The sequence below is a fragment of the Anopheles moucheti genome, chromosome 3, assembly GCF_943734755.1.
Source record: "Anopheles moucheti chromosome 3, idAnoMoucSN_F20_07, whole genome shotgun sequence".
NCBI lineage: Eukaryota > Metazoa > Arthropoda > Insecta > Diptera > Culicidae > Anopheles > Anopheles moucheti.
Genome location: NC_069141.1, coordinates 45,224,473 through 45,249,710, shown reverse-complemented (window position 1 = coordinate 45,249,710; position 25,238 = coordinate 45,224,473). Strand labels below are relative to the sequence as shown.

Sequence of the window (25,238 nt, the reverse complement as noted above, 5' to 3'; positions counted from 1 at the left end):
TAAATCATTGCACACGACGTTGGAACATAGTGACTGTGACTCCTACACAGGATTCAAACCGGAATGTACAGTTTTTGTTTTATACCCGGTAGGTCAAATGGTTTTTTTTACAAGATTCAACAGATCCTACGTTGTCTTGTTAGCAATGGATGCTGTAAATCATAGTGCTCCAAGTGTTTATTTTCATTTGTTATTAATAAAACATATTACAACACAAAGAAAATATAAACAATAATGATCAAACAAGCCATACAATTTTTCTCCGATCATATCAGATATATCAGAAATTTCCAAAATATCAGGGGTATACAACAACGAAACGATCTCGACAATTTTTTTAGGTTGTTCATCTGATTAAGGTTGGTATTTATAATTGGTGGTATATCTATAGTATGAAACTGTATTACAAGTTTTAATGTTAAAATTTAATAAAGCTGCAAACAAGCTGCCTCTAAGCATAAATATGGGATACTTACAAACGAAACTTAAAATTAACAAACTTAAGCTTTTAATTATTGCACAAAACTTAAATCGATTGGAGACAGCAACAGGCAATGTGCTAATCGGAACTAGAATGGAAAAGTTAGCTTTCCAGTTGTTGCAGTAAACAGTTGCAATGAGATAGAGATTTACGAACAATGTTGATTAAACATTGTGTTGTTGTCATCAAGTTGACAATTTCACAAGGGAATTGGAGATGGCTGATGTATCGGTTAGTTTTATGTATTGTCCAACAGAAGTAGATAGTTGATTTTCTGGATCAGTTCATGAACCGTTACTAAGTAAAGGAAAAGAAAAATTTAGATATAAATCAACACGATACGATCTTTTTTGTTGAGTCAGTATCCATCGCGGATGGACAATTTCTCATGTCGTCTAATATGATGGCTATTTACTTCCATCAATTGAAAGCTTATGCCGCTTACGGCATGTTTACGTCTTTCTTTCTCTCGCCATAAATGCTGTATGCTAGTTGTTGTTAGTAATGCAGACATTGATAAACATAAATACAACTTTAAACCACCAATAAACCTTATCTCCATCTATTTTGTCATCTTATGGTATTGCTGTTCTACGGTCGGCGCTTGGATTGCAGTCATTCTCTGTATGTGTAGCCATGTATAACAATCCCGTAAAAGGGAACATCAACCGCTTGGAACAACGAGTAACGCAACGATTGGTCACTGAGTGATATCATACTGACAGTACAACAGTAACCGTATGTAATATGCTGTTTAAGTACCAACCAACTCAACTTACGTGACGTTTTGGTATTTGACGTGGGGTTGATATTCCGGCTATGATAATAAAAGCCAGAATGGTATGGCGATAAATGTATCGTACTAAATGCTAGACGTACTTTATACCCGAAAAACTGCTGCCAAACTACAGTAGCTAAATGGGAAAGCAGACATTGATAAAAATCTGTTGATTTCTTCGAGGTTCCTTTTGGCAGGATGATCTGGAAATTCTTCTACAATTTGGTGTTTACTGTCGTCCTATCAAATCCCTGCAGTAAATAACAGTCTGTATAAACGACGAAGAAACGAATAATTGGAACAGAGCACTTCTGCAATAAAACACATAAAAACAATGTGTGTGGTATTAAAGGGACTTACAGACAGACATGTTCTGAGCTTATGTACGCATTTGCTTCCTGATTAGGTGGTTCTAGAAATGATGTAGATTGATTTTCACATTTAATCAAGACACTATTTAATTGCTGCATTGCAATCTTAAAAAAGGTTTATACAACATTACCTTACGCTCCAGCATACAGTCATTCGTGACATTTATAACAAATTAGGTTACATGGTTTCGTTATAACTCCCAATTATAATTGACCCCATTTTACTCCTAGTTCAAGCTTTTTCTTGGCTAACTATATATTGACAAACACTGTAACTTTACTACTTGTGTTACAAAAGAAAAAAATGTGAACTATAATTAATAATATAATTTTTATTATTTATAATTTTTAATATAATATTTTTTTATTTCGCGTTCGGTTTTCTTATTATCAACGAATTAATTTCTTAGCATTTTATTAAGGCATAGTGGATAATACTGCCGAATAATGTACAAGAAGCAAAAATCAGCTAGTTGAGACGATGATAAAAACTACTAACCATATTCGGAGCAAACACATAGAGTTAAACTCTTATATCCCGCACCATTCAATGTCAGAAGGATGTCTATCCATGCATCTCGTTTGGATTCCCGATTTTCATATTAGTATGCAATGACATGCACACACTTGAAATCTGAATGTGAACGAGCCGTTCTGCATCTCAAGTGAAAACAGTCTTTCCAACCGATCTCCTGGGACGGACTATGCTTGTTGCCTATTTTACCGGAGCATCTAGTTGTGCGATCTTCTCTACACATCACACGTCAATTCCAATTTTGAGCAAATGCACCAGGGCGTTTCAATGGTTGAAACGATGAGGGCGATGATAGTGATTGGGAATCACTTTTTGAATGGCTCTGATTCCGATCTGGCCGGCACGGATGAGTCTTGCTGTTGTCTATATGGTTTCGGATGCGAAATATGCTAGAAGGATTTGCTCTGAGTTGATTTTGCGATCGTCCACACAATGACATCACAAACATTTTTCTTTCGGGAAGCTGTTGATGATGGCAGTAAAACGCTTACTCATAATTATTCTATAAATTTTCGGCTACAGTCTGTACGTAGCGTCTGCTGTAACCAACACCATATGTCTTAGAGAAGTTATGTGTTGAGCCTAGCTCTAGTAAATATGTACCACTTGTTTGAATAGAAATTTCGATTATTTTGCTACCCTTGGACGGTTAACAATTTGTATCTTTAGTTTTGAGACGAGACGATTCAATCCAGTGCTCTCGTAACGAATGGTTCTGTTCCGGTTTTATTCTCAGAAGACTTTCGTGAGTGACACTACTTAGGCACGCTTGTGGCTCGTCCATTGTTCGTCGAACACGAAAGCGGGCAATTAAATTCTCTTTATCTGGTTATAATGCTTTCTAGCTCATCTCATGTGTTGTCCGTTCGACGATTGGAGCACAGTAGCCCCGTACAACAGCTTCCATGTCTTTCACGGTAGCAGGATGGCTAGAGCTTGGTGATGTTTATGACATTTCAATTATCGAGTGAATGACCAGAATACTTAATTAATGGTCAAAAGGATGTGATTCACACTTCGTGTTCCTCATTGTGCTGATGGCGATGATAAAGGATGATTTATCATCGATTGACATGTGATCCATTTTTGTGACGGCAAACGCCGCTTAGCGCAACATACACTTTTGGTATTAGAACGATTCCGATTATGGTTACATGGCTTCAAGTTTATTAGGGATTTTAGGCAATTGTAAACCAAGTCGGAAATGATATGTTGATACTAGTTGCAATGCACTACATTAACAGTTATTCAAGCTTTTGCATTTTCTGCTTGGACGATTGAAAACCCAATAAACCAACATTCTGTAAATCTTCCTGTTATCTTAACATATACGTGATATAAATATATTCTTGAGCACGATTCTATTACATCGCAAATGGAAAACTTTACCAACGCAGGTTTGCATAGTGATATGTACTGACCTGAATCGGGTACCACATACATCCCGAGCATAACGATCGGCGCATGATTTATGCTCCATAATCTTTTGTCCGCCCATGGGGATTAGTTTTTTTTATTGGGCCAAAATTTGTCCCAAAACTGCTTCAGTCGGAGATAGCATATTGGCAAGCTATGTTCGTTTTATCATTTCCCGGCTATCCACACGCTCTTGTTCGCTTTCACTAAAGCTCAACAGTGAAAGGGATGCATGAAATGTAAAGATTCTTATTCTTAAAAGGATTCCAACCAGCGATAGAGTTTCTGAACCCATGCGGGAGACTAATATGACCTTTCGTTCGGCATAGAAGCTTTATGTATGTGCTGTACACGCTTGCCGGTCTAATCCTTTTTCCTCATTCGCATCCTTGCTGACTAAGAAAATCACCCAACCACAATACATAGGGAGGGTAAACAGAATAAATTTACTTATTGAAGCCAAATCATAACTTTCCTCCCTATCACGGGGGGTTCGTTTCGGGAAAGAAGTAGAAAATACAGCTTGCATGAAGCAAAGGAAAAGTAGGGTAAAACCACTTGTGCTCCCACTAAAATGCAGAGCTACACAAGGATGTAATGGAAGTACAGAAAAGTACCATCGTCTTCAGCTAGAGCATAATAATAAAAATGATTGTCTGGGTCGAAACTTCAGCCATTCTCTGCTCCGCAAACAATCTGCTCTGTTAGCCGAATGAAGGATATCAGCAATGTTCGATCCTTTTTCAGACATGGAAGGATTATGATCAAATCTGCTCTTATTTATTGACATAGTTTTTTCTTCATTTATTTTTATATTTATTGCACACCAATATGAAAAGCAACAACCACTGTGATGGTTTTGTTGAGTATTTGGATTTGGTATGTTTTTAGTATTTAGTATTACATTTTCTCCAACCGGTCTTTAACCATATTCAGCAATTCCATGAAGTGTTAAAAACAGTTTTGCTTAATTTTTTTTGTATGTTTTGAATCCAGGCAGTGGTTAAAATTACTTACATTCTGAACCTAACATGATTGTGCATATAGCGCAATGGATACTATAAATACAGCTGCTTATAAGCAAATAAAAAAGTACTTTTTTCTACTTTAATTGTAAGACAAGTTGATAATACTACACGGTTTGAATGGAAATACGCAATAGTTTATTCATCATGTTGAATAAGGCAAGTGAACAAAGTGTTTTGAGCAGATAGCTCCAGAGGTGGGTAGTTGGTAGTCATTTCCCGTAGTAATAAAACATAAATAGAAGCATAGAAGAACAATAGGGGCAAATCACGCAACGAATGTTTAGCAGTGTCGTGGTAAATCGACTAGATTGTTTATGTGAATCGATGTGAAAGGACTACGTGCAGGGTCCTGCGATGCAATGGACGGTGAAGGTATATCGGGTGAATGTTAACGATTGTTTGGTTGATTGGTTTGGTGTTGTTATTGTTGTTGTCGTGGAGATCTTACGGAAACCATAGAATCCTGCCCTACTTCGTTGCCTTCACCATTGACGGTAGTTGCCATGTCAGTTTTATTGTTGGAGTATGAGTAGCGGCGGAAATTATCATTTTAGAGGCATCCTCTTAGACGGTTAGTTGATTATATTGCTGAAGGTCAGAGATAGGTTCAGGATTTTATAGCGACATGAAAAGCGATTATCATAAATATACTATTTATGCCATTGTTTTCGTGCGTGTAGAGGAAAGCATTGTGCGTGTTTGACTTGTGGTAGAAGTTTTATGCCCAATGATTCAGAGTTAATTACATGAAATTGTATGTAGAAAGCCTAGATAGGAAGGATTATAGTGGCCAAACAGAGTGTAATTAATTGTTTCGAACCAGATCGATGTTGCCTCTATCATACGAGTCTTCGTAATTATTATGATTCGTTTGAAGCGTACCGAATTGAATTAATATTAATTTTTACAGCATTGTGTACGTAATTTTCAGAACTACGCATTTATAGTTTTTCTTCAGCCCCTTCAAAAGCTTAACCCTGTCATTTATTAATTCTAGATAAAAAATTAGGAATTTAAACTTGTCTAGTTTGACATTACATAACAATCATGACTAAGCCAGTGAATAAAGATGAATCAACATCTTTCAAATGCTTTTGATCGAACTTCTACTTCCTACAATAACGCTTTTACTAGGTAATAGGTCTTATTTTGACCTACCAGAGTTTATTTTATCCCGTAGGTTAAAGGGCCAGCTACGGGATAATAATCAGAAAGATATTTAGTAACTGTACTAACTGTACCTCAGCTATTCCAGTTAAACAACTTTGAAAGTAAATTTCGACAAATGTATGTGAAATGTGAATGTGTTGTAAATATTACACTAGACAACAACTGGCAACAACTGGCAGACTTTTATCAACTACCTAAAGGTGGTATAAATGGATCTCATCGTGTTTACTTCAGGCTTCAAAGCACTCACAATACCATACGATGGTTTTGCTATACCTTTCTGTACCATTTTGCTACGGGTCATACCAAATTCATGTCACGTGCATACGGCTCATCACACACAACATTTGCGTTTATGAAAGACTAAAAAACGACACTAACGAATCGACTTGCTCAAATTTTGTTAGTTTACCAGAATATTCAATGCTCTAAAGGTACTATGGATTACGTATCAGTAGGAAACGCTAGAGACGCTTTGTCCTCGTTTCAATGGCAACAATGTAAGCCCTGAGCTAATAGATGCATTTGCATACTTAAAATGTCGGGAAACAAAGGTCCAAAAACATTTCACTTGAGCAATTGTTTTTACTCGAATCCGCTGTGGTTCAATGCTCAATTTCTCTTCTCTGTTCGACGTAAAACTATCAAATGTATGATCAATTGATAACAATGATAGTTCAGTCCGTAAGCTCATTTTCTCAGCGAAACCTGGTTCCTCAATTTACTTAGTATGCAAACGTATTTGGAAATGATGTCCAATTCTATTCGTATTAGTTTAAATCAATTATGTAAACTTTTATAAACTTAAATAAAATGCATAACTGACCGAACACACCCTGTATTCAAACTAATATGAATAGTAATACTTAAATTCCAATAGATTCAAGTAATACCACCTGACTGTTCGTTATGAATAAAAAAGTGCACGATTGTGAAACACTGGAAAACCATCTGGACACCAAACAATAGAAACATGACTAACTACAAAGAGAGTGCAATGAATTGAAACATGCGCGAGGAAAAAGTCCACGAATGGCAGTGAGGCTTAGCAGATTGTCAACCCGTTGTTTTTTCTTCGCTGGTTTTAGTTCATAAATATCTGCTCTATGGAACCCACAGTAACATAAACATTTATAAATATTGGAAGGTTATCCGAGCATCTCAATCCATAGTAGGTGTTAGAGGTGGGATCAACTTCTAAAATGGTTAATAGTTTCAAAGTTTCGCGCTGAATGCTGACACGCACAGCGCCATCTTATACCCAACATCCGATCCAATTTATCCGATTGTTAATATTTAAACCTCCAAATATTTACTACTGTTGGATTTTCCATGTATGTAGTTTCGTTGAATATGTTATCATCGTATCACTTATTGAAATGCTTAAATAGCGTGAAATGCTGTTGTTAAATTTATCTAAATGCAAACAATAAACAAAACATTACTATCTTTTCTGAGCAGATTTTAAGCTAAAATATATATCATTCAAGTTGTATAGAACAATCAGACACTTTAAATTGTCTGAGTAGTGTTATGTGCACGTACCCATCAAAATTAATACTTCATAAACTTGGAACGAGGGAGTTTTTCCTTTTCCACGGTGTATCACGAAGGACCTTGTCCTTTCGCAATCTGGGAAAATGAACACACTTTGTATGCTGTATGTTGTACACACATAAAACACAAACATAGTCTCGAGTAACTTTGGGGGAACGAGTGTGTAAATTGCTGAATTCAATTTAATGCTTGTTCCGCACTCTGTTATTTTAGTGCATGTTGTTCTTTTGAAATGTGTGTAGGGTATGCCTTTGCAACAAATTCGTATGGAACAACAAAAACGTGTAAAACGTGCAAGGTGAACGCAGCAGTTGCTGAAAGGAGGATGAAAAATAACAATGCTCAAACGAACATTAACAACAGGCGTGTCGTCCTGCGAGGGTACATCATATATGATAGTTAGATGATCTTCCTGACTGTCAACGTATAATAGATTCGATTTGTTTAAACACATTACATTGCAACTTACACGAACTAAAGTAATATTACTATTGCAAAGCTACAAAATTCAATGCAATGCAATGTTTTGTATTATTTAATCTACAATGAATACAGCAATGATAGTTTTATCATTCTACACGCGAGTAGGGTATAATTTTGTTTTTTTTTGTATAAATTAATGATTTATGTTGTTTCAGTCTGATAATTAAAGTTGAAACTTTTGTCAACAATCAAACTGCCATGTCATATAAGAGCGTACAAGTAATCGATTTTTGAACTTTTCAGCAAACTAACCAGAAAGTGATTTCGCAATGGTCTGACAACTGTGAACATTCATGAAATAACAGTGAAACAAAGGACACTATCTCTCGACTAGTGTGCTGACTCACCAAACCTTTTCTTGCGTGAACAATTTAGTTGTTCGTAATATGGCAAATGATCACTGTCAGTGTTGTAACGCTGTTTTATTTACACAACACAGGGACATAAAACATACGAGGAAAGCTTCGCACAGGTTTTAGTCAACAAAAATATCCACCAGTAGCTGGAAAGAAAAAAAAAAGACATGAGGCGTGATCCGAATTGTAATTTCATCACAACAAAGCTCAACGTGTTAGAATGCAGAAGAAATTCATACTCCCTGTTGGGTTCGAGGCTGTGTAACGCATTCCTTCGACTAGTATACTACCACATACTAGAGCACGTCACTTCACTTTTAGATAAGCACGTTCGAAGGATTGTTTTCATCGTATCATATAGTTTGAATCAATGTATTTTTGTACTTTTTTAAGTGTACACGAATGCGATAAAATATTCCGTGCAAAATCTTAAACACAAGGTACTCTGTATAACAATACTGTACTCAATTAACTTTTGTCTTCAGTACTTTTCTTTTGTTGTTTTGTATTACATGGATACTGTCCTTTTATTTGCTATGATTTGTATTATTGCGTGGTACGGGGAAAATTGTATTCTATTTTAACTATGCTGATGCTGTTTACAGTAGAGCAAATATTGTTGGGTATATTAGTGCTTTAATTAAAGCTTTAAATATATTAAAATAGAATCGAATCAAATTAGTCGATCTGGAATTGGCTTAATGGCAATTTAAAACATAGCACACGAAAATGATTCGTCAAGGAGACTTTTTCAGAAACGAGATTATTCTACCTTTTTTGTTTCAATTAGTGCATATATCATATTTCATGTATTTTATAAGCAGTATTTCAATGCACAACTAGTTTGTCCTGTAAAATTAAAACCAAAAACGGTTCAATGCCACCCAGTAATGCAAAACAGCAATATTTTTATCAATTTCATCGTAAGTATCCAATACTTTCAATGTCCTATAGGTTTTTTCTGCTTCATATTCACGTACATAAAAAGGTTGAAAAATTCCCACGGAACATACTGCACGACGTACGGTAGCAAATAGCATTCTATCGATGCAAGCGTTTGTCGGTGTAAATGTATGCAAATTGTTTTGCATGAAATATTCATAACCTTGTGCGGTTTAGCGTCAAGGGTTTCAACAAAATGTCATACATTGGATCTGTAGATTTGCGAGACAGCCATGGTCACAAATGTGCAAGGACAGACAAAGCTAACCGTTGCTTATTTTTACCAATTTTCCATGTTTACTGTGAACTATTTTTTCAGCACTATCACTAAATGGTGAAATTTATTTTAACGACAATTTGAATGCAACCAATTGAATGTTCCCTTTGGTGTTACGAATATTTGTGCAGACTACAATAATATCAGATTTAAAAACTTATTTGACTGATGTTACTGTTTAATGCACGTACTTTAACAAAATATATATAAAAGCAATGTATGGCAAACAAAAAGTCACATAAAGACGAAGGGAGGAGAACATATAACAATTTAAGTAGCACAGGTTTTGTTGGGAACTGTTTTATTTATTTTATGATTTTCCAGTTTTAGTCTGTCCAGTTTCAGTCTTTCCAGTTTCGTTTTTTTCGTATTATTATTCGTACAGAACTAAATTATTACGTTCGTACTAAATTATGAGGGGTCATCAGAAATTGCGGTTAATCTAATTATAGTATGGTAATTAAATGTGTTATTTGTCAATAAATATTTTTTTCAATCTTATTCGAACATAGAAATTTTTGCATCAGCAGAGTATTAGAAAACATTACACTGAAGGTGTAAAAAATTTCAATCTCAATGGCATCCCAACTTTTTGAAAAGGGTGAATTTTTGTGAATAGAAATTTTTATCGGTGGGATGTAATGGGCTTAAGCGGACATGTGAAATAAAAAATGACATTACAGTTTTTTTTAATGTCATTTTATGATGAAGAAGAGTTATTTTTACTTGCTTAACATCCCTAATTCTACGCTTTCTATCCAGCTATAACATAATGTGAGTGGCCATGTTTGACATTTAATTTTAAATGATGCATGAACCAAGCTATTTATCATGCTGCTAGCGAATTTAAATTTGACCGCGTGACCACCCAAAACAAAGTGTGGTCAATCTGGTTTAATTTCTCGCCACAGCACACTGTGCCTTATTCCAGCGGTGGATTTAGGACACCTTACACTCATTAGCCAAAGGTTAAACAAACGTAAATGTTTGTACTCCAACCAGCCTTGCGTGACGTGTTCAGAGGTTTTGACAAATTGAATTTTAAACAAAAGCTCCGTACAAACGATGGAATCAATCCATGCTAAGCCATGCTTGTTACTTAGTCGCAGCAGCGGGTACATGACTAATTGCTTACGGACAGGGCGGATCCCATGTGTCAACGCAATATGCAACTTAAAGTCAGTTATGCATGCAAATGCACCGGTTGGTTGTCGGTTGTACATTGGACTGAAACAATCAGGTATTGTAATCATCGTTACGACTCTATACATGAAACTTCCGTTTTGTGGTAATAAGCATGTTCTTGCATTCTTTTATGAAGAACACAGTAATTACTGTAAGCTTTAGTTGCCACGAGCAATGCTATGTTCTCCGTCTGCTTCTTCCAAACGAGGATTCAACATTCGTACTACAATTACTGCATTGCCTGTATGCCCGACTGTTTATTATATAATTAGTAGTCGAAGAAATAGTACGATACAACACTTTAGTGTTATCGTTATCGTAGACACATCATGAAAGAAGTTAAATTACATTCTCTTTCATTTTTGCAAATAAAAAATGATTGGCACAAATCAATCGCTATTGATGTTTGTAATAGTTGAAGAAAAACAGGAGTAACTTTTATGATATTCACCTGTTTCTTCCATGATATCCATCCTGTAAGATCTGTTCGAGGTATGAATACCGCGTGCTTCACCGGAAGAACTTAAAACGACTGACACAAGTGTCTATCATTTCCTAATTTTAGATTGATTATAACAATTTAGTGAATATCTGTATGCGAACATGGTTTTACAACTAGGGAGACACAAGCAAGCATAATTTAATTGGTTGAAAATCATTTAATTCTCTGTTAGAGGCATTTTTAAGTTGAAAAAATCGCATTGGTATGAATTAATTGGACTAAAAACCGAGTAAAAACGCAGTGTTCAGCATTGAAAAGTGTTCGTTTGGATGTGGAAAACTAAAAGGTATTTTCCACTTTTTATATTCACAGCTCTTCAAAATCCACGAATAACAGAGCATCCAATAGACACCACCGTACCGCGTCATGAACCGGCCACTCTCAACTGCAAAGCGGAAGGAATACCCCAACCAACCATCCAGTGGTACAAGGATGGCGCCCCGTTGAAGATACTCCAGGGATCGCACCGAATAGCGCTGCCTGCCGGTGGTTTGTTTTTTCTGAAGGTAAATAACGTTCTTAATCCCTTTTAAAAATGCAAATTTGCCGAAAAACCAACAACCCTCCCAGAGTATGTACCTCAAAATGTTCGGTACGATACGATACTATTTTCCAGCTCGCTTTACTACGGGGGAGGATGTTTTCCGCTTCGGCATTAATTCCCCTAATGAAGCACCTCGTGTTTCGAAGAAATGTCCAAATACTGGCTGTTTTAGGTCAACTTTGTAAAATCATTGAAGTATCTTTGAAGCGCTTTTGGTATTAACGAAATACGGAATATGAGTAAACGTGTTTTACTTTCACTGTGTGAAGCATTACGATTTCCGGGCCCCTAATGCTTCCGTGTACGTGTTTTGATGCTGCATACAAAGTGGCTGTGGTTGGCAGAAGCTTCTTTCTGGCAAATATTTGCCGATATTAAAATTTAAATAATTTCATGGAAAATTAAACACATATCCCGCCATACGTAAGTAGATCGAGTTACGCTGGGATGACTTTTTGAATCCTTGCCGGGGTGAGCTAGTGAGCGGAAGAGACATTTTCACACATTGTTATAAACAGCTCCCTCTCTCCATATTATTTTGCGAGATTTTGCCTTGTATACGGTAAGGGCAATTGGTAGAGGAAAGCCGACGAAAACAAGGGTGCAGTTCAGCCGCTTGACCACATTTGACAAATTAGCTTCGCAACGAAAGGATGGCGCAATCATTATGAAAAAATGAGCACTGTGATAAAAAGAACCGTACCTAATATCGCACAAACTTTACGGTGTACATAAATGTTTAACGAAATAATTTTCCACTCACGGAAAGGTAAACGACACCTGCTGATTAGCAAAAGGGATGCAGCTTTACATGTCCTGTCACTAAATGTAACGAACGAGTTTTTACCGTTCAGAACTGTCGCTAGTACTGTATACTTCATGGAATAGGAATCACATTTTCCTTGTTTTGCGGTCAGCCACAGATGCTAGGGTACTTAAAATAACATCTAATTAAAGTTTTGCGTTTTGGCGTAATCGTAATTTTTAATGTCAAAAAAACATGGCTTTTATGGAAAATAGACTTTCATACCAGGCATCATCAAGACTTATATCATTACGGCAAAGTGATTTGGTGTTCAAATTAAAAATAGTTCGCAAGATAAATTTTTCAACAATTGCACGGCTTCTTCCTTCCTTACTTACTTAATATGTTAATAAACGATGTAAATATTAAGGTTTCTCAGATGAATTATAAATTCTTATCTAAACGTAAGGTACCATTTTTCATACTTTTTGTTTGCCATGCCTTTCATATTTGTTTGTGAACTGCCCAAAAACACAGATTTCACACACATTGATGAATCATACTAAAATCATTTCATTGCAGTACATAAAATATGTTTAATAACAACTAAAAAACAGTGTGAAAGATAAAATTCCTCTTACATTAATGACTAACGTGGCACACAAAGCAAACAATCGATGCTTGCGTCAAATGGTGTTATGTGGGATAAACCGCAGATGGGAAAGAAAGCAAGTGCCTCACTTAGCGCTCAACTCGAGAAAATCGCCCAAAATGGTCCACCATTATCCGCTGGTAGTACTGCCATAACTGCTGTACTCGTAATAATTTTAATTTGAAAATATTTATAAGACAACCTTAATTTACCACACGCTGCTACGGTAGCTTGTGCTGAACATATTATTCAACACCGAATGCCTCAAAAACAGTTGCGCTGGTAGGGCACTTAGCGTACCCTAGCTGGCCATCATCGCGAGCTGCGAACTTGCACTGTACAGATTTCTCCCGAACTTTTCCACTTACTAAAGGTTGTTTCGTTAAGCCAGATATGGTTTCACCTTTTCCACAAAATAGAACCTCATCAGAGTCACAGCGAATCTGTTGATGAAAAAAATAGCCAAACTGCGCTCTGCGCTACGGATTTGATACTTTTCTCGCAGGTTTTCCATCTTCTTACGGCATCCACGAGTCCACAGCATCTATGCTATGTTATGTAGTAGGTTCCGCCATTCCGACCGATCATCTTAGTTCTACCGGCTTAGCAACTCTCCCTGCCAGAGGGTGGTGGGGCGATGGTATGGTGGCTTTTTCGGTGAAATTGTGTTCCTAATTCTACACTTTTCTTTTTTTTATGCGCTCAACTGTACTTTGCCTTCTTTCACCAAGGTTGTAAACTCCCGGAGAGAGAGCGACGCTGGTGTGTACTGGTGTGAGGCACGGAACGAGAACGGAATTGCCAGAAGTAGGAACGCTACCTTACAAGTAGCAGGTGAGTTGCTTCATTTCCCATTTCCTATTTCAAATTGTTTTGCACCTTTTCCCAAGCCTGTTTCATTTCCCTCGAAACCGAGTGCACGAGCAAAGCTTGGCCATTTTCCCATACCCAATAAAAAGTCATATTAAGCGAGGTGGTTACTTGTAGAACTGTGAAGTTGAGTGGAATGGCAAGTAGGACATAAATTACTTAAAACGATCTGCTTGTCGAGGACGATCTGCAGACCCAAGGGAAGGACGGCGACAAAAAGAATATTAATTCAATGGTGGGAATGATGTTTTTTCATCTTCTACATTCGCGTACTTCCCTACATTCTCTCAGTCAGACGAAATAGTACAATGGCAGATTTTTTTATTTCATACTGTTTTAACACGGAATATTTTTGTTTTGTAACTAAATTTCTTTACATTTAAATTTTACGCATGCCGAAATGCTACGTTAAGTGTAATGTTTAATTGCTTTATTAATACGCGAAGTAAAACCAATTAAAAAGCATACTCGACAGGACACTAACGATGCTAATTGGAAGCAGTTAGGACAAAATCTCCTCATTTTAATAGCGACATACCGCATGCTTGTCACGAAGCTTAAAAGCTGACAGAATTAGGAATCGTTTTCAGCGTTGTTTAGTACGATTTTCATTGTTTTCCATGGCAAAGAAAACCTGACCAGAATAATTAACATCAATATTAAAGTGCTGTTTAGAATGAATAGAACAAAAAACGCATAGCCGAATAGGAAAGATATTCCATCGCCAATGGCCATATAAACAACTTTCCTTAACTTAAATTAACATACCTCTTTGACGTGTTTAAGGATCGATAAAGCAATAATATTATACTTAAAACAAAGTGTAGCTTTTGTATATGTAGTTTAATTTGGAGTATCCATAAGCAATTTTTGTTTGTTTCCATGTTTTCTCTTATCATATTCAAACCACTCTCTTACACCTCTGACAGCTCATGTAAAGACAATATACTCAAGTCCAAGCAATTCTGTTCACTTCAACTGCTTACACACTGCTTAAATTGTACTCTATGTTATGAGTTAACTGACAATTCAGTGTCGAGTTTCACGTATAAGTATTGAGGTTTGAATAAAGGTTGCCCTAAACACGAAACATACAGCAAAGCAGGGATAAATCGCTCCCTGCGATTTCAGTATGAACCGGATCCGGACTATTTGCAGTGTTGTTGCTGCAATGACAAGCCAGGATACCCAGTACGGTGAGAGTAGTGATGAAATAAATTTAATTAAAAATAGCAACAAGCATCTATCGCCGGAGGCACATCAATTTATTATCCTTTCCCTGGAACAAAGTGCAAAGATGAAACCATGCTGGCGCAGGTTGGAACGTTTAGAGGGAATACTTGTTGAGCTGATAGGAAATACACAGTACTGCATTGTGCATAACTGTGCCAAATACATAGAACAGCGTTTGATCGGCGATATATACCATGCTTATATTATAGCTTGCCACTTACCGTCGATTATACAGTTTAATATGCGCAGCTTATGATTTAGCAGTAAAATATTTAGAAAGTTTAACGGATTCAACGTTACCGAAGGAGATATATTAGATGCCTGTTGCCTGCTGCCTAGTTGATTGTCGTCTGTCTTCGCTGACAGACAAAACTCGTTTAAAGCAACGTGCGTATCGCTCTAACATAGCACAGTTAGGGGGCGGAAAGCGTTTGAAACATATCCACATTCTGGTCACATACATTTAGTTGTTTGTTTCCATTCTATTACTGGCTTTTATTTCTATTTTTGACTCAGTTGGGATGTACATACCAATCGTTTGTCATGATTTAAACGTTAGAAAAGGCTCAGACCCAGAGAAGGCTTTTAGGGTTTTTTGTGACTTTTTAAATGTGCAATCCCTTACACTATTTAAATCCGATTTGTTTTCACTAACGTCTGTGCTTGTTGTTTACATACTCATATTGTAATCAATTTTTTTATAATGTACTTTTATTTATGCAATATAAATTATGTCCACAGTCATTTATTCGATGCTGCAAGATTGGCTGGTAAACAAATTAATTCCAAACCCATCCGCTGGCAGGAATGAACTAGACAAACAAAAGTTCCAAATAAATTTAGATCTACTAACAGGTACTAAAAACGAATGCCAAAAAAATGGTACAATGGAATTAAATCCTGCACGGCGAGCACTTTGAACCGTTCGTCCGTTCGAACTAGAGCTTCTATAAAACTATTTACGCTAGTTATGCTACTAACGGGAGGGAAAATTAGTGGAGAAAGAAAGAGCAGCAAAACAACGATGCAAAGTGAAAAAGCACACAAAAAACCAATGGCAAAACCCAGCTCCAAATGCCACTCTCATGGCAAGCACAAATGTCGGTGGAAAAACACACACAGAAATACACAAACAAGCTTAGGAACATAACGAATGGCACCAAAAATGCAAATAAAATTTCCATTTGCATCGCAGACGATCATAAAAACCGCTAGGTTGGTCAGATTTCCAATGTTTTGTAGTTGTTTGCTTCTTTTGGTATGTTTTCAGGCGACGCCTAGGAATATTGGTCAGTTTTCCATTATGTTTAACGCTTTTGTGACAGTTAGTCGTGGAGTTTGCTTTTCGGTTTTGCTTGCGTCCATTATGTGATTTTCGTTGCAGCTCACTCGGTAACCCATTCGGGGAAGACTTATTGTAGTCGATGGTCGGATGCGAAAGTGTCAGGTCCTTCAACGCATGTCTACGGTTCCGATGTTCACGTTTTGTTATTTTTTAGGGTTAAAGTGGGCTGGTACCGTTTACTAAAAATAGGAAACACCAACGTGGAAATCAAATGGAACCATCACGCAGGCTATAAAAACATTCCTCGTTTCAATTGTCAATCGGTTCTTGCTGGGTTGTGAGGTCTATGTAACGGGAACCTGAAATCAAATACACTATAATTAAGGCACAGTTGCTCATGTCGTGCGGGTATTTCTGGGCTTGTTTGTTTTTATCATATCGTCCCAACGCAACGGCAAAACGTTTATGCGCGGTGTATAGTAAGGTGAAGTTGGAGGGAACTGATTATCAACCGAAACGAAGCTAGGCGCGTTAGCCATGACTGTTTCTAGAAGTTTGACGGAGTGTTTTACTTTATTTTCCTGCTTAATTCGTAAAATAATATCCAATTGGCTTCCTAATGTTAATATTCCGTGTCAGAAGTACGCGTTAATCGTATAGCAAATATTGCGGAATTTTATGTTTATTTCACAGTACTACGAGAAGAATTTAGGCTCGAACCGCAGCATACTCGTGCGGCACAGGGTGAAACGGTACTGCTAGAATGTGGTCCACCAAAGGGTATTCCCGAGCCAACTTTATCGTGGCGAAAAAATGGCCAAAAGCTGGAAGTAGAATCCTCGAAAAGAATACGCATTGTAGATGGAGGTAATTTAGCGATTCAGGATGTACGGCAAACGGACGAAGGACAATACCAATGCATCGCGAAGAACTTAGTAGGCGTACGGGAGTCAGCGACCGCTTTTCTCAAAGTTCATGGTAAGTAGTGTTGGAAATTTACCATCCACTATCGTTCCAGCAGCTCGTTTTCGTCCTACTCAAGTTTCGTTTATTCTTTTTTGTATCCTTCTACAGTGAAACCTTTTCTGATACGTGGCCCTCACGATCAAACTGTCGTCGAAGGTGCGTCTGTAACATTTCAATGTCGCGTTGGAGGAGATCCCATGCCGGACGTTCTATGGCGTCGATCCGCATCGGGAGGCAATATGCCATTAGACCGAGTGCACATCCTCGAAGATAGAAGTCTTCGCTTGGAAAATGTTATACTAGACGACGAGGGAGAGTACAGCTGTGAAGCGGATAATGCTGTAGGAGCCATCTCAGCGACTGGTACATTGACCGTCCATGGTAAGTATTTGCAATGTTTGTTACGTTTGCTAAATTGCCGATGTTCGTGACATTTACATTTGTACATCATAATTTTCAGCACCACCTCATCTTTCGATAAGGCCTGTGCCGCAGGTTGTTGAAGCACCGCACGACGTTTCGTTCGAATGCAAATCTGAAGGCCGACCGAAACCGACGACATTTTGGTCGCTCGAAGGCAATCGAACATTGATCTTTCCCGGCACGTCCTTTGATCGATTCGAAACGACATACACGCAGGAAAGCCTCACCGTTCTCACACTTTCACAAACTACGAAGTCTGACAATGGCCTCGTGGTTGTTTGTAGCGCCGTAAATAGTGTTGGTTCGATCAGTGTCCGAGCCCGGCTAATGGTTGCTTCGCAGGATGACCGACCACCACCGATCATTATTCTTGGGCCAACCAACCAAACCCTTCCGGCCAAATCGACCGTATCGTTGGTTTGCAATGCCGTCGGTAATCCCAATCCGTTCATCTCCTGGTATCTGGACGGTAATCCTGTTGTTCCCTCGGAACGAATCAATGTAACGGAAAATGGGACGCTTTTGCTGCGCGAACTGGAAAAAAGTTCCGACCAGGGACTGTACACGTGTGTGGCAAGCAGTCGTAGTGGGAAATCTACCTGGAGTGCTTACTTACGCGTGGAATCACCAACAAATCCGAACGTTAATTTTTACCGCGCTCCGGAACCATCCGAATTTCCAAGCGCACCGGGAAAACCGCAAATCGTGAACATCAACAACAGTTCCATCACCATCTCATGGTTGCCGAGCATTAAGTCAGGTGCTTCCGACATCAATGGGTATCTGATTGAGGTGTTTTCAAGTGATATGGCCAAGGGTTGGACAACGGTACCGTACAAGATCTCGTCCACCAGCTACAATTACTCGCCGGTATCGCCAAACGTTAGTTACATTTTTATCGTACGAGCTGAAAATGACCAAGGACTTGGTATCCCGAGCCTTATGTCGGATCCAGTGACAATTGGACGAGAATTCAATCACGGCGAAGACATCAATCTCAGCGAAGCGCAGGCAACTCTTTCGTCCGGTCAAGTGGTCAATCTCCTCGAGGCTAATGCCACCGATGCTACAAGCGTACGGTTGGTGTGGGAGATTGTTAACGGTCAGTTTGTGGAAGGTTTCTACATCTACTCACGGAAGATAAACTCCAACGGAACGTATCGAACATTGACTGTTCTGCATGGTGGAGGTGCCTCTGCGTGTACCATTAATGGGTTAGAAAAGTTTACGGAGTACGAGTTTTTCCTCGTACCGTTCTTCAAAACGATTCAAGGTCGTCCGTCTAATTCTAGATCTACCTGCACGCTGGAAGATGGTAAGTCATTTGTTCAAAACACACCTATAAGAAATACGAACATGTCCTTGATTCGCTATACATTTGCATCGATTCAGTTCCGACGGCACCACCAATCAACCTGGAAGCGGTTTTATTGAACACCTCTGCCGTGTACCTTAAGTGGGATCCTCCAAGTAACCACACTATTAACGGTATGACGTTATCACGTATCCCAAATCGCTTAGTTTCAACGTTGAAATTCGTTCTTTGATTTGTGTTTCTCGTGTAAATTCATAGGAAAATTGAAACATTATCACATCATCATCCGAGGTTACGACGTTCATAACATATCCAAAGTTCTCACCAACATGACGGTCGATGGAGATGCACCGAAGTTACTGCTAGCTAATCTATCGGCTGGCGTTACTTATTCTGTCAGTATTGCAGCTTCGACTAAAGTCGGCATTGGCCCATACAGTATTCCTTCCATTTTAAGGTTGGATCCACACACTAGACGGCTTGATCATGGGTACACGAGGTAAGTTGGAATGGGAATGTGTCTTGAGTTCCTAGGAGCTTTAAGTTGTTAACAGGCGTCTCGACACCGCAATTTCTGAAATGTTATAATATTCTTTTAATTTTATGACTGCATACAAACCGTGTAATCTTTTCGTTCCATTCTTCAACAGATACCCAATCAACCACGACTACTCTCACGATATATTGACGCAAACGTGGTTCATTATTCTGCTCGGTTCCATCATTGCCATTATCGTCTTCCTGTTCGGTGCCATCATCATTTTCCGCAGGATACAATTTATGAAGCATAGCTCGTTGAACAATATGCACGGTGAGTACCAACCAACCACCCAAACCATCAACTTGACAATCGTTCTAACCAAGCGTTCTGAACGTCGTTACATTCAATGATTACGCATCGGAAATGCAATTTAAATGGTCATACATCACGAAGTGTTAAAAATCTGATAATGTGGGAAAAATTATACTCGAAAATAATGACAGTATAAAGAGGTAGTAAATATGCAAAGATTTTATTTTACTCTGATTTATAGCTCTTTTTTTTGTCGTTCGTTGCATTGTCCTTCGAGGCATAGACGATACAAAAAAATGCTAGACAGGCATTAAAGTTACACAAACAATCATTCTTAGTGATCTTTCTATTTTGGGTTTTCCTATGGGTTTTGGGGAAATGTTTTATTTTTCGTGTGTTTTACCTCACAGCACTTTACAATAAATCATTTTTGTTGAATTTGAGACGTCACGCCACAAACAATTCAATGAACAGCGGCGTTGTTACACATTGCATGTGACATACGAGGATTCTTTCAAACGCTGGGAACTGAAGTTCTTGACATGACATAGTGTAGATGAGAAATGTGTATAGTCACGGAACAATTTATCGCATCATGCCATATCGCGTTTCTTTACTCAAATCACTTTACGTACCTCGCTTCATCGGGCACACAGCAAGCTTATTGCATGTGTGTTTGAGTTTGCAATCGTCCGTGACCATTCAAAATCATATACGGAATGCAATAAAATTTCTCATCAGCAAGGACATTCAAAGTATAGTCTAGCAGTATAAACCTTTACCTGACGTCTTATCAGTAAAGAGCATGTTTAAAAAAAAAAACTATACCGTATCAGACTACGTTGTTAACACATTTACACATTTGCAGGTAATCACGCAATTGGAACTGTTCGTAAATTTCCTACCCTTCCATTGAATCCGAATGGCGTGTGGATCGACCCTGGAGGAGGCGTATGGCGGCAAGCAACTGATATTACTAAGGAAGTCATCACCGATTATGCTCAGGTTTCGGCAGCGCCTACACTACCGCTTCCCGATTATGAACGGTAAGAATACGATATTTTACTAAAGACTAATAACTTTGACAACGTATTACAATGTAATGTAAGCATAAGTAAGGCAAACATTTTTTTATCGAGCCATTGCAACATTGTAGCTCATTCTGCACGATTGCTACACATAGCTCTCAAATTGCTTCCATCCCGTGCTCCCAAGAACCACAACGTACAAAGTTGTATGGGGAGTAAGGCCTATTCTAAACAACCTTCTTAATTATGCCTAATTGTGTACATTTTAAACAAACACCACACCGCAAAAGGGTTGATGACAGTTTGGTGTAGCGATACTACCCACGAGAGCTTTTGAAATAGTTTCCCAAACAATCAACAGGGCTTAAAAGCACACAAAAGCGACACATCTTCAACACTTTCCAACTCATCCCTCTCTACGTGTACGAGTGCGCGTGTACGTGCGTGTATGTGTGTCACTAGAAACTATGAGGGCAAAAGCAAACAAATAAAACTTCAGCATCATTAAAGGATACACAGCAAAGCTAACCGATTCTCTACTCCCATCTAACGACCGGTCTGAAGATAATGGGGATCACTTCAAAGGTTTGAGCCAGTAATGGAGTTCGTAAATTTTTGGCGGTTTACGTTTCTCACTCAAGGCTGGCGAGGCCGCAGCATCGAATGAAACTTTTCCCACAAAACGATAGTGTCAGTTGTTTACCACCATTACGTTCTTGAGCAGCCGCGACTACGGTAAATATGCCTATCCTTTCGAAACACGGCTGAAACACGCCGTGCCGTGTGTTTCATCGCACTGGCTCCCGTAAGTGCGAACGTGTTAGCAAGAAGGTTATGCATGAAGTGTGCAAACTTGCGAATGAGCATCTTCAAATAAATGTTTTGCGGGAAATCCTTACCGCCTGTCGTCGAGCAAGTTAGTGCTGCTGAATAAAGTGAAAACTTTCTCCGTCACGTATTTGTCTAACACTTAAACACTTGTCCGTTCCATTCTATGTTTGGTGATGTAAAAGCACCACTAGCAATGGATTATTTTTTCACGCGAAGACATATAATGTACCTCATACATTGGTTTATTGAGTCAATCGATATTGACTTTGAAAAAGACGTAATACATATGTTTATACTATATAGCTCGTCCACATTTACCAAACGTAAACGTGCACCTCCAAAACATGATCATCAAACGCCGCGTTTGGTTTTGTTACATATAAATAGGCGATTAGTTTGTATCTTTTATTGCTAAGATATGCATAAATGAGAATTGGTAAGAAATTAAATAAGTTGACGAATATTAGTACATAGGTTGAGACAAATGTTGAACCGATTTGGAAAAAATAACATTTGCATATATTAGGACCGTCAATATCATTGGAATATACTTCCATATTGGCCGTAGTCCCAAACTGCGAGATAAATTTATATTATCGTATTCGGAAAAAAAACTCTTAGAATAATAAAACTAAAGTAACTTTTGTTTATAAATCTTGCGTAAGGGTAATGTACCCCAAGTAGTGATCGCACTTTTAGTTTGTCCAAAATTCATCCAATTTGATATTGGAATATGACAGATATACGGCATAGTCAATTCTTTCGATATTAAAATAAAAGTTGAGATACGAACTAAGGTGCTGGCGGTACTATAGGACAAGGAAGAACTGTGAAAAAGTGAAAAACTTAAAATACCTTTAGCAACGGTCAACGTTGAGACTTTGGATTAAAATTTAACTTTTGTAGCTCAAAACCTGTATATATAACCGCTTCCGATACATGGACCCTGCCCAAAACTGGAGAACAATATCCTCCGTTGTCTACCGTACATTGTATAACTGTCATGTCCGTAATGTCTTTTAAAATTTAAATCAAGGAGCAATGATGGTGTCCACCAGAAAGATCATGTTAATAGATTGGCTTTTGACGGCGCTCGACCCCGTCGGTTTAGAGCGGTTTAGGGGAAGATTGTCTTTTCCACCTCCACGATCCACGTCCAAGAAATCAACGATTCTGAAAATAGGTTAACCTTTAAGCATTGCTAATAACTCAAAACTAAAACGAGCATTTTTCCTAATCGGTCGACATCTTTTATAATTGATAATACTCTTTGCACTAAAATGTTACCAAATGTATGGCAGAAAGTCCATTACGTATACAATTTGTTGACATTGACTTTTGCATCATTGGGGGAACAGAAAAATCGTATCTTATAATTTTGAAAGGGACTGTACACAAGGCCCCATTTCGCAGATAACTGTGCAAAGTATCGAACTGTGTGAACATATTCATCATCCGTCTCTTTACGTTTCACGCATTAAGTGTCCAAAATAATATATATTTATGATACGCGTAAACTAACAGAGCATACACTCGTATTGATTCTTTCATTTTTTCTTGCATGTTTGTACTCAATATTCCTTTCTCGTGCGTTTTTTTTTCTTTCGCCGATATAATTAATTGCAACTGTACGCACAGACTGTCCCCGCTGAATATGCCTGACTACGCGGAAGTGGCCGGTTGTTCATCATTCAAAAACGATCTGGGACAATCGGACCCATGCTATGACAACTACGGTGCTTATGCGTCGACCACGCTGGTAGGCCGCTCGGTGCAACTGTACGCCCAAAATCAATTCGATGGCAAAAATGTCTACTCAGCTCCTACTCTTGCAACGGCCGCCGCAGCGCCCGGTGGATGTCACTACAATAATTTCATAAATCAACAACATCAGCAGCGCCACCAACAGCAACTGCAAGGCCAGTACGGTCTCCACGGACCGCAGCAGATGCATGCTCAGATACAGTCGCAACCACACCAGCAACAAATAGGAGTGCATGATAAACGGGAGCGAGACGCTAGCGGACGCCCGGTCGGTGGCGGTAGCATGAAAAGCCAGAAAATGAACATCATCGAAAATCGGATGGCCGACATGTTGAACAATTTGAATCAATGCGCGTCGACGGGCCCTACGGCAAGCTACAGCACCGGCGGTGGCATTGGCTCATCGTACGGTGGCTCAACGGTAAGTAATCTCAACAGTGGCAGCCACTGTAGCCTACTTCCGGCGGGCCAACCGATGGCAGCCTCATCGACGCTGACGATGGATGTGATGAACGGTTTGTCTGGGAGTGTTCCAAGCGGCAACGGTAGCGCTGCTGGTGGACCGGGCGGTAGTAGCAGCGTACCCCATACACCGCTTTTTGGCACGATTAAACGAACGACCAAGTACAACAAAATAGGCTACAATAAGGATAATAAACTCAATTTTGGCGATAATGGTCGATCGGTTGAGCAGCCGTTGTTCGTCAAATCGAAGTACGACGGTACCTGGTCGTCCGTGCCGAGCTCAGTCACCACGGCGTCGGCAACCAGCATCAACATGATTAATAATTCGCCATATCAACAGCAGCAGCAGCAGCAGCAGCATCATCTACTTCCGCTCCATCCGAACACCAACGGTGGCCATCAGCAGCAGCCTTTGACGACAACGGCAGGCCCACCGCCCCCACCACCACCTCCGCAGTCCCCAGCAATTCAACAAGCGCCTTCAGTAGTTCATCACTTTCCTTCGGGCCACCATCACCCAGCGTCCGTTTCGTCCTTCCATGGTGGAAAAGATTCCTCCCGATCACCATCGCGCATTTCGCCAACGAAGCACGGCATGCAAACAAATAATTTAGATAATCATCCAATACAGGAGTGCAACAATGGAGCCAGCACAATCACTAATGGGAAGGAAGCCGCTACTGGTTTCATTGGCAACACGCATCATCCGTTGCAGCATCCAAATTATTTAACGGGCAGCACTAAAACGGACAATGTATAAATTTGATTTACTGTACTACTTCAGCTGTAATTGCATGCTATAATCATATTTTCTAGTTAGTTTTTCTGCCATCTTCATAGCCAAATATCACCTCTGCGTATGTCTGCCATGTGTTTGTCGTTTTACCACTTTTTTTCTACTTGGTAAACATTGTTTCGTTTCATTTATTTGTATTTGCCATGTATTTATATATTTATTTGCTTATTGATAAATTTCATTTTTACAAATAACATAAAATTGCATCATTTTGAAAGTACATAATAATATTTAATTATTATGTTATTTTTTATGACTATTCATTTGACTGTTTATGATATAAGTTTTTATATTCGAATATTGTGCATTTGATTCCAGTAATGGTAAATAGATTTGAATCTATGCGCAAAGTATAGACCGATTGCGCAATCTAATGGCAAAAGGATATTTTATTTTATTTAATCGAATTTCTTTGTTTGTGCAATAATCACTGCATTTACAGCCTGT

The 25,238-nt window shown here is 38.6% G+C and overlaps 1 protein-coding gene across 1 annotated transcript in view; it reads left to right on the top strand.

Annotated features, from left to right (window-relative positions):
• LOC128302136 (protein sax-3-like) overlaps positions 1 to 24,981 on the top strand; it is a 32,596-nt gene extending 7,615 nt beyond the window's left edge. Inside the window, exons 2-11 of the mRNA XM_053038878.1 lie at positions 11,394 to 11,587; positions 13,754 to 13,856; positions 17,104 to 17,388; positions 17,485 to 17,757; positions 17,837 to 19,114; positions 19,192 to 19,287; positions 19,373 to 19,613; positions 19,765 to 19,925; positions 20,776 to 20,953; positions 23,405 to 24,981. Of these exons, the coding sequence (XP_052894838.1) occupies positions 11,394 to 11,587; positions 13,754 to 13,856; positions 17,104 to 17,388; positions 17,485 to 17,757; positions 17,837 to 19,114; positions 19,192 to 19,287; positions 19,373 to 19,613; positions 19,765 to 19,925; positions 20,776 to 20,953; positions 23,405 to 24,755 (4,160 nt within the window). The 3' untranslated portion in view covers positions 24,756 to 24,981. The remainder of the gene's footprint in view (positions 1 to 11,393; positions 11,588 to 13,753; positions 13,857 to 17,103; positions 17,389 to 17,484; positions 17,758 to 17,836; positions 19,115 to 19,191; positions 19,288 to 19,372; positions 19,614 to 19,764; positions 19,926 to 20,775; positions 20,954 to 23,404) is intronic.
• The last annotated feature ends 257 nt before the right edge of the window (positions 24,982 to 25,238 follow it).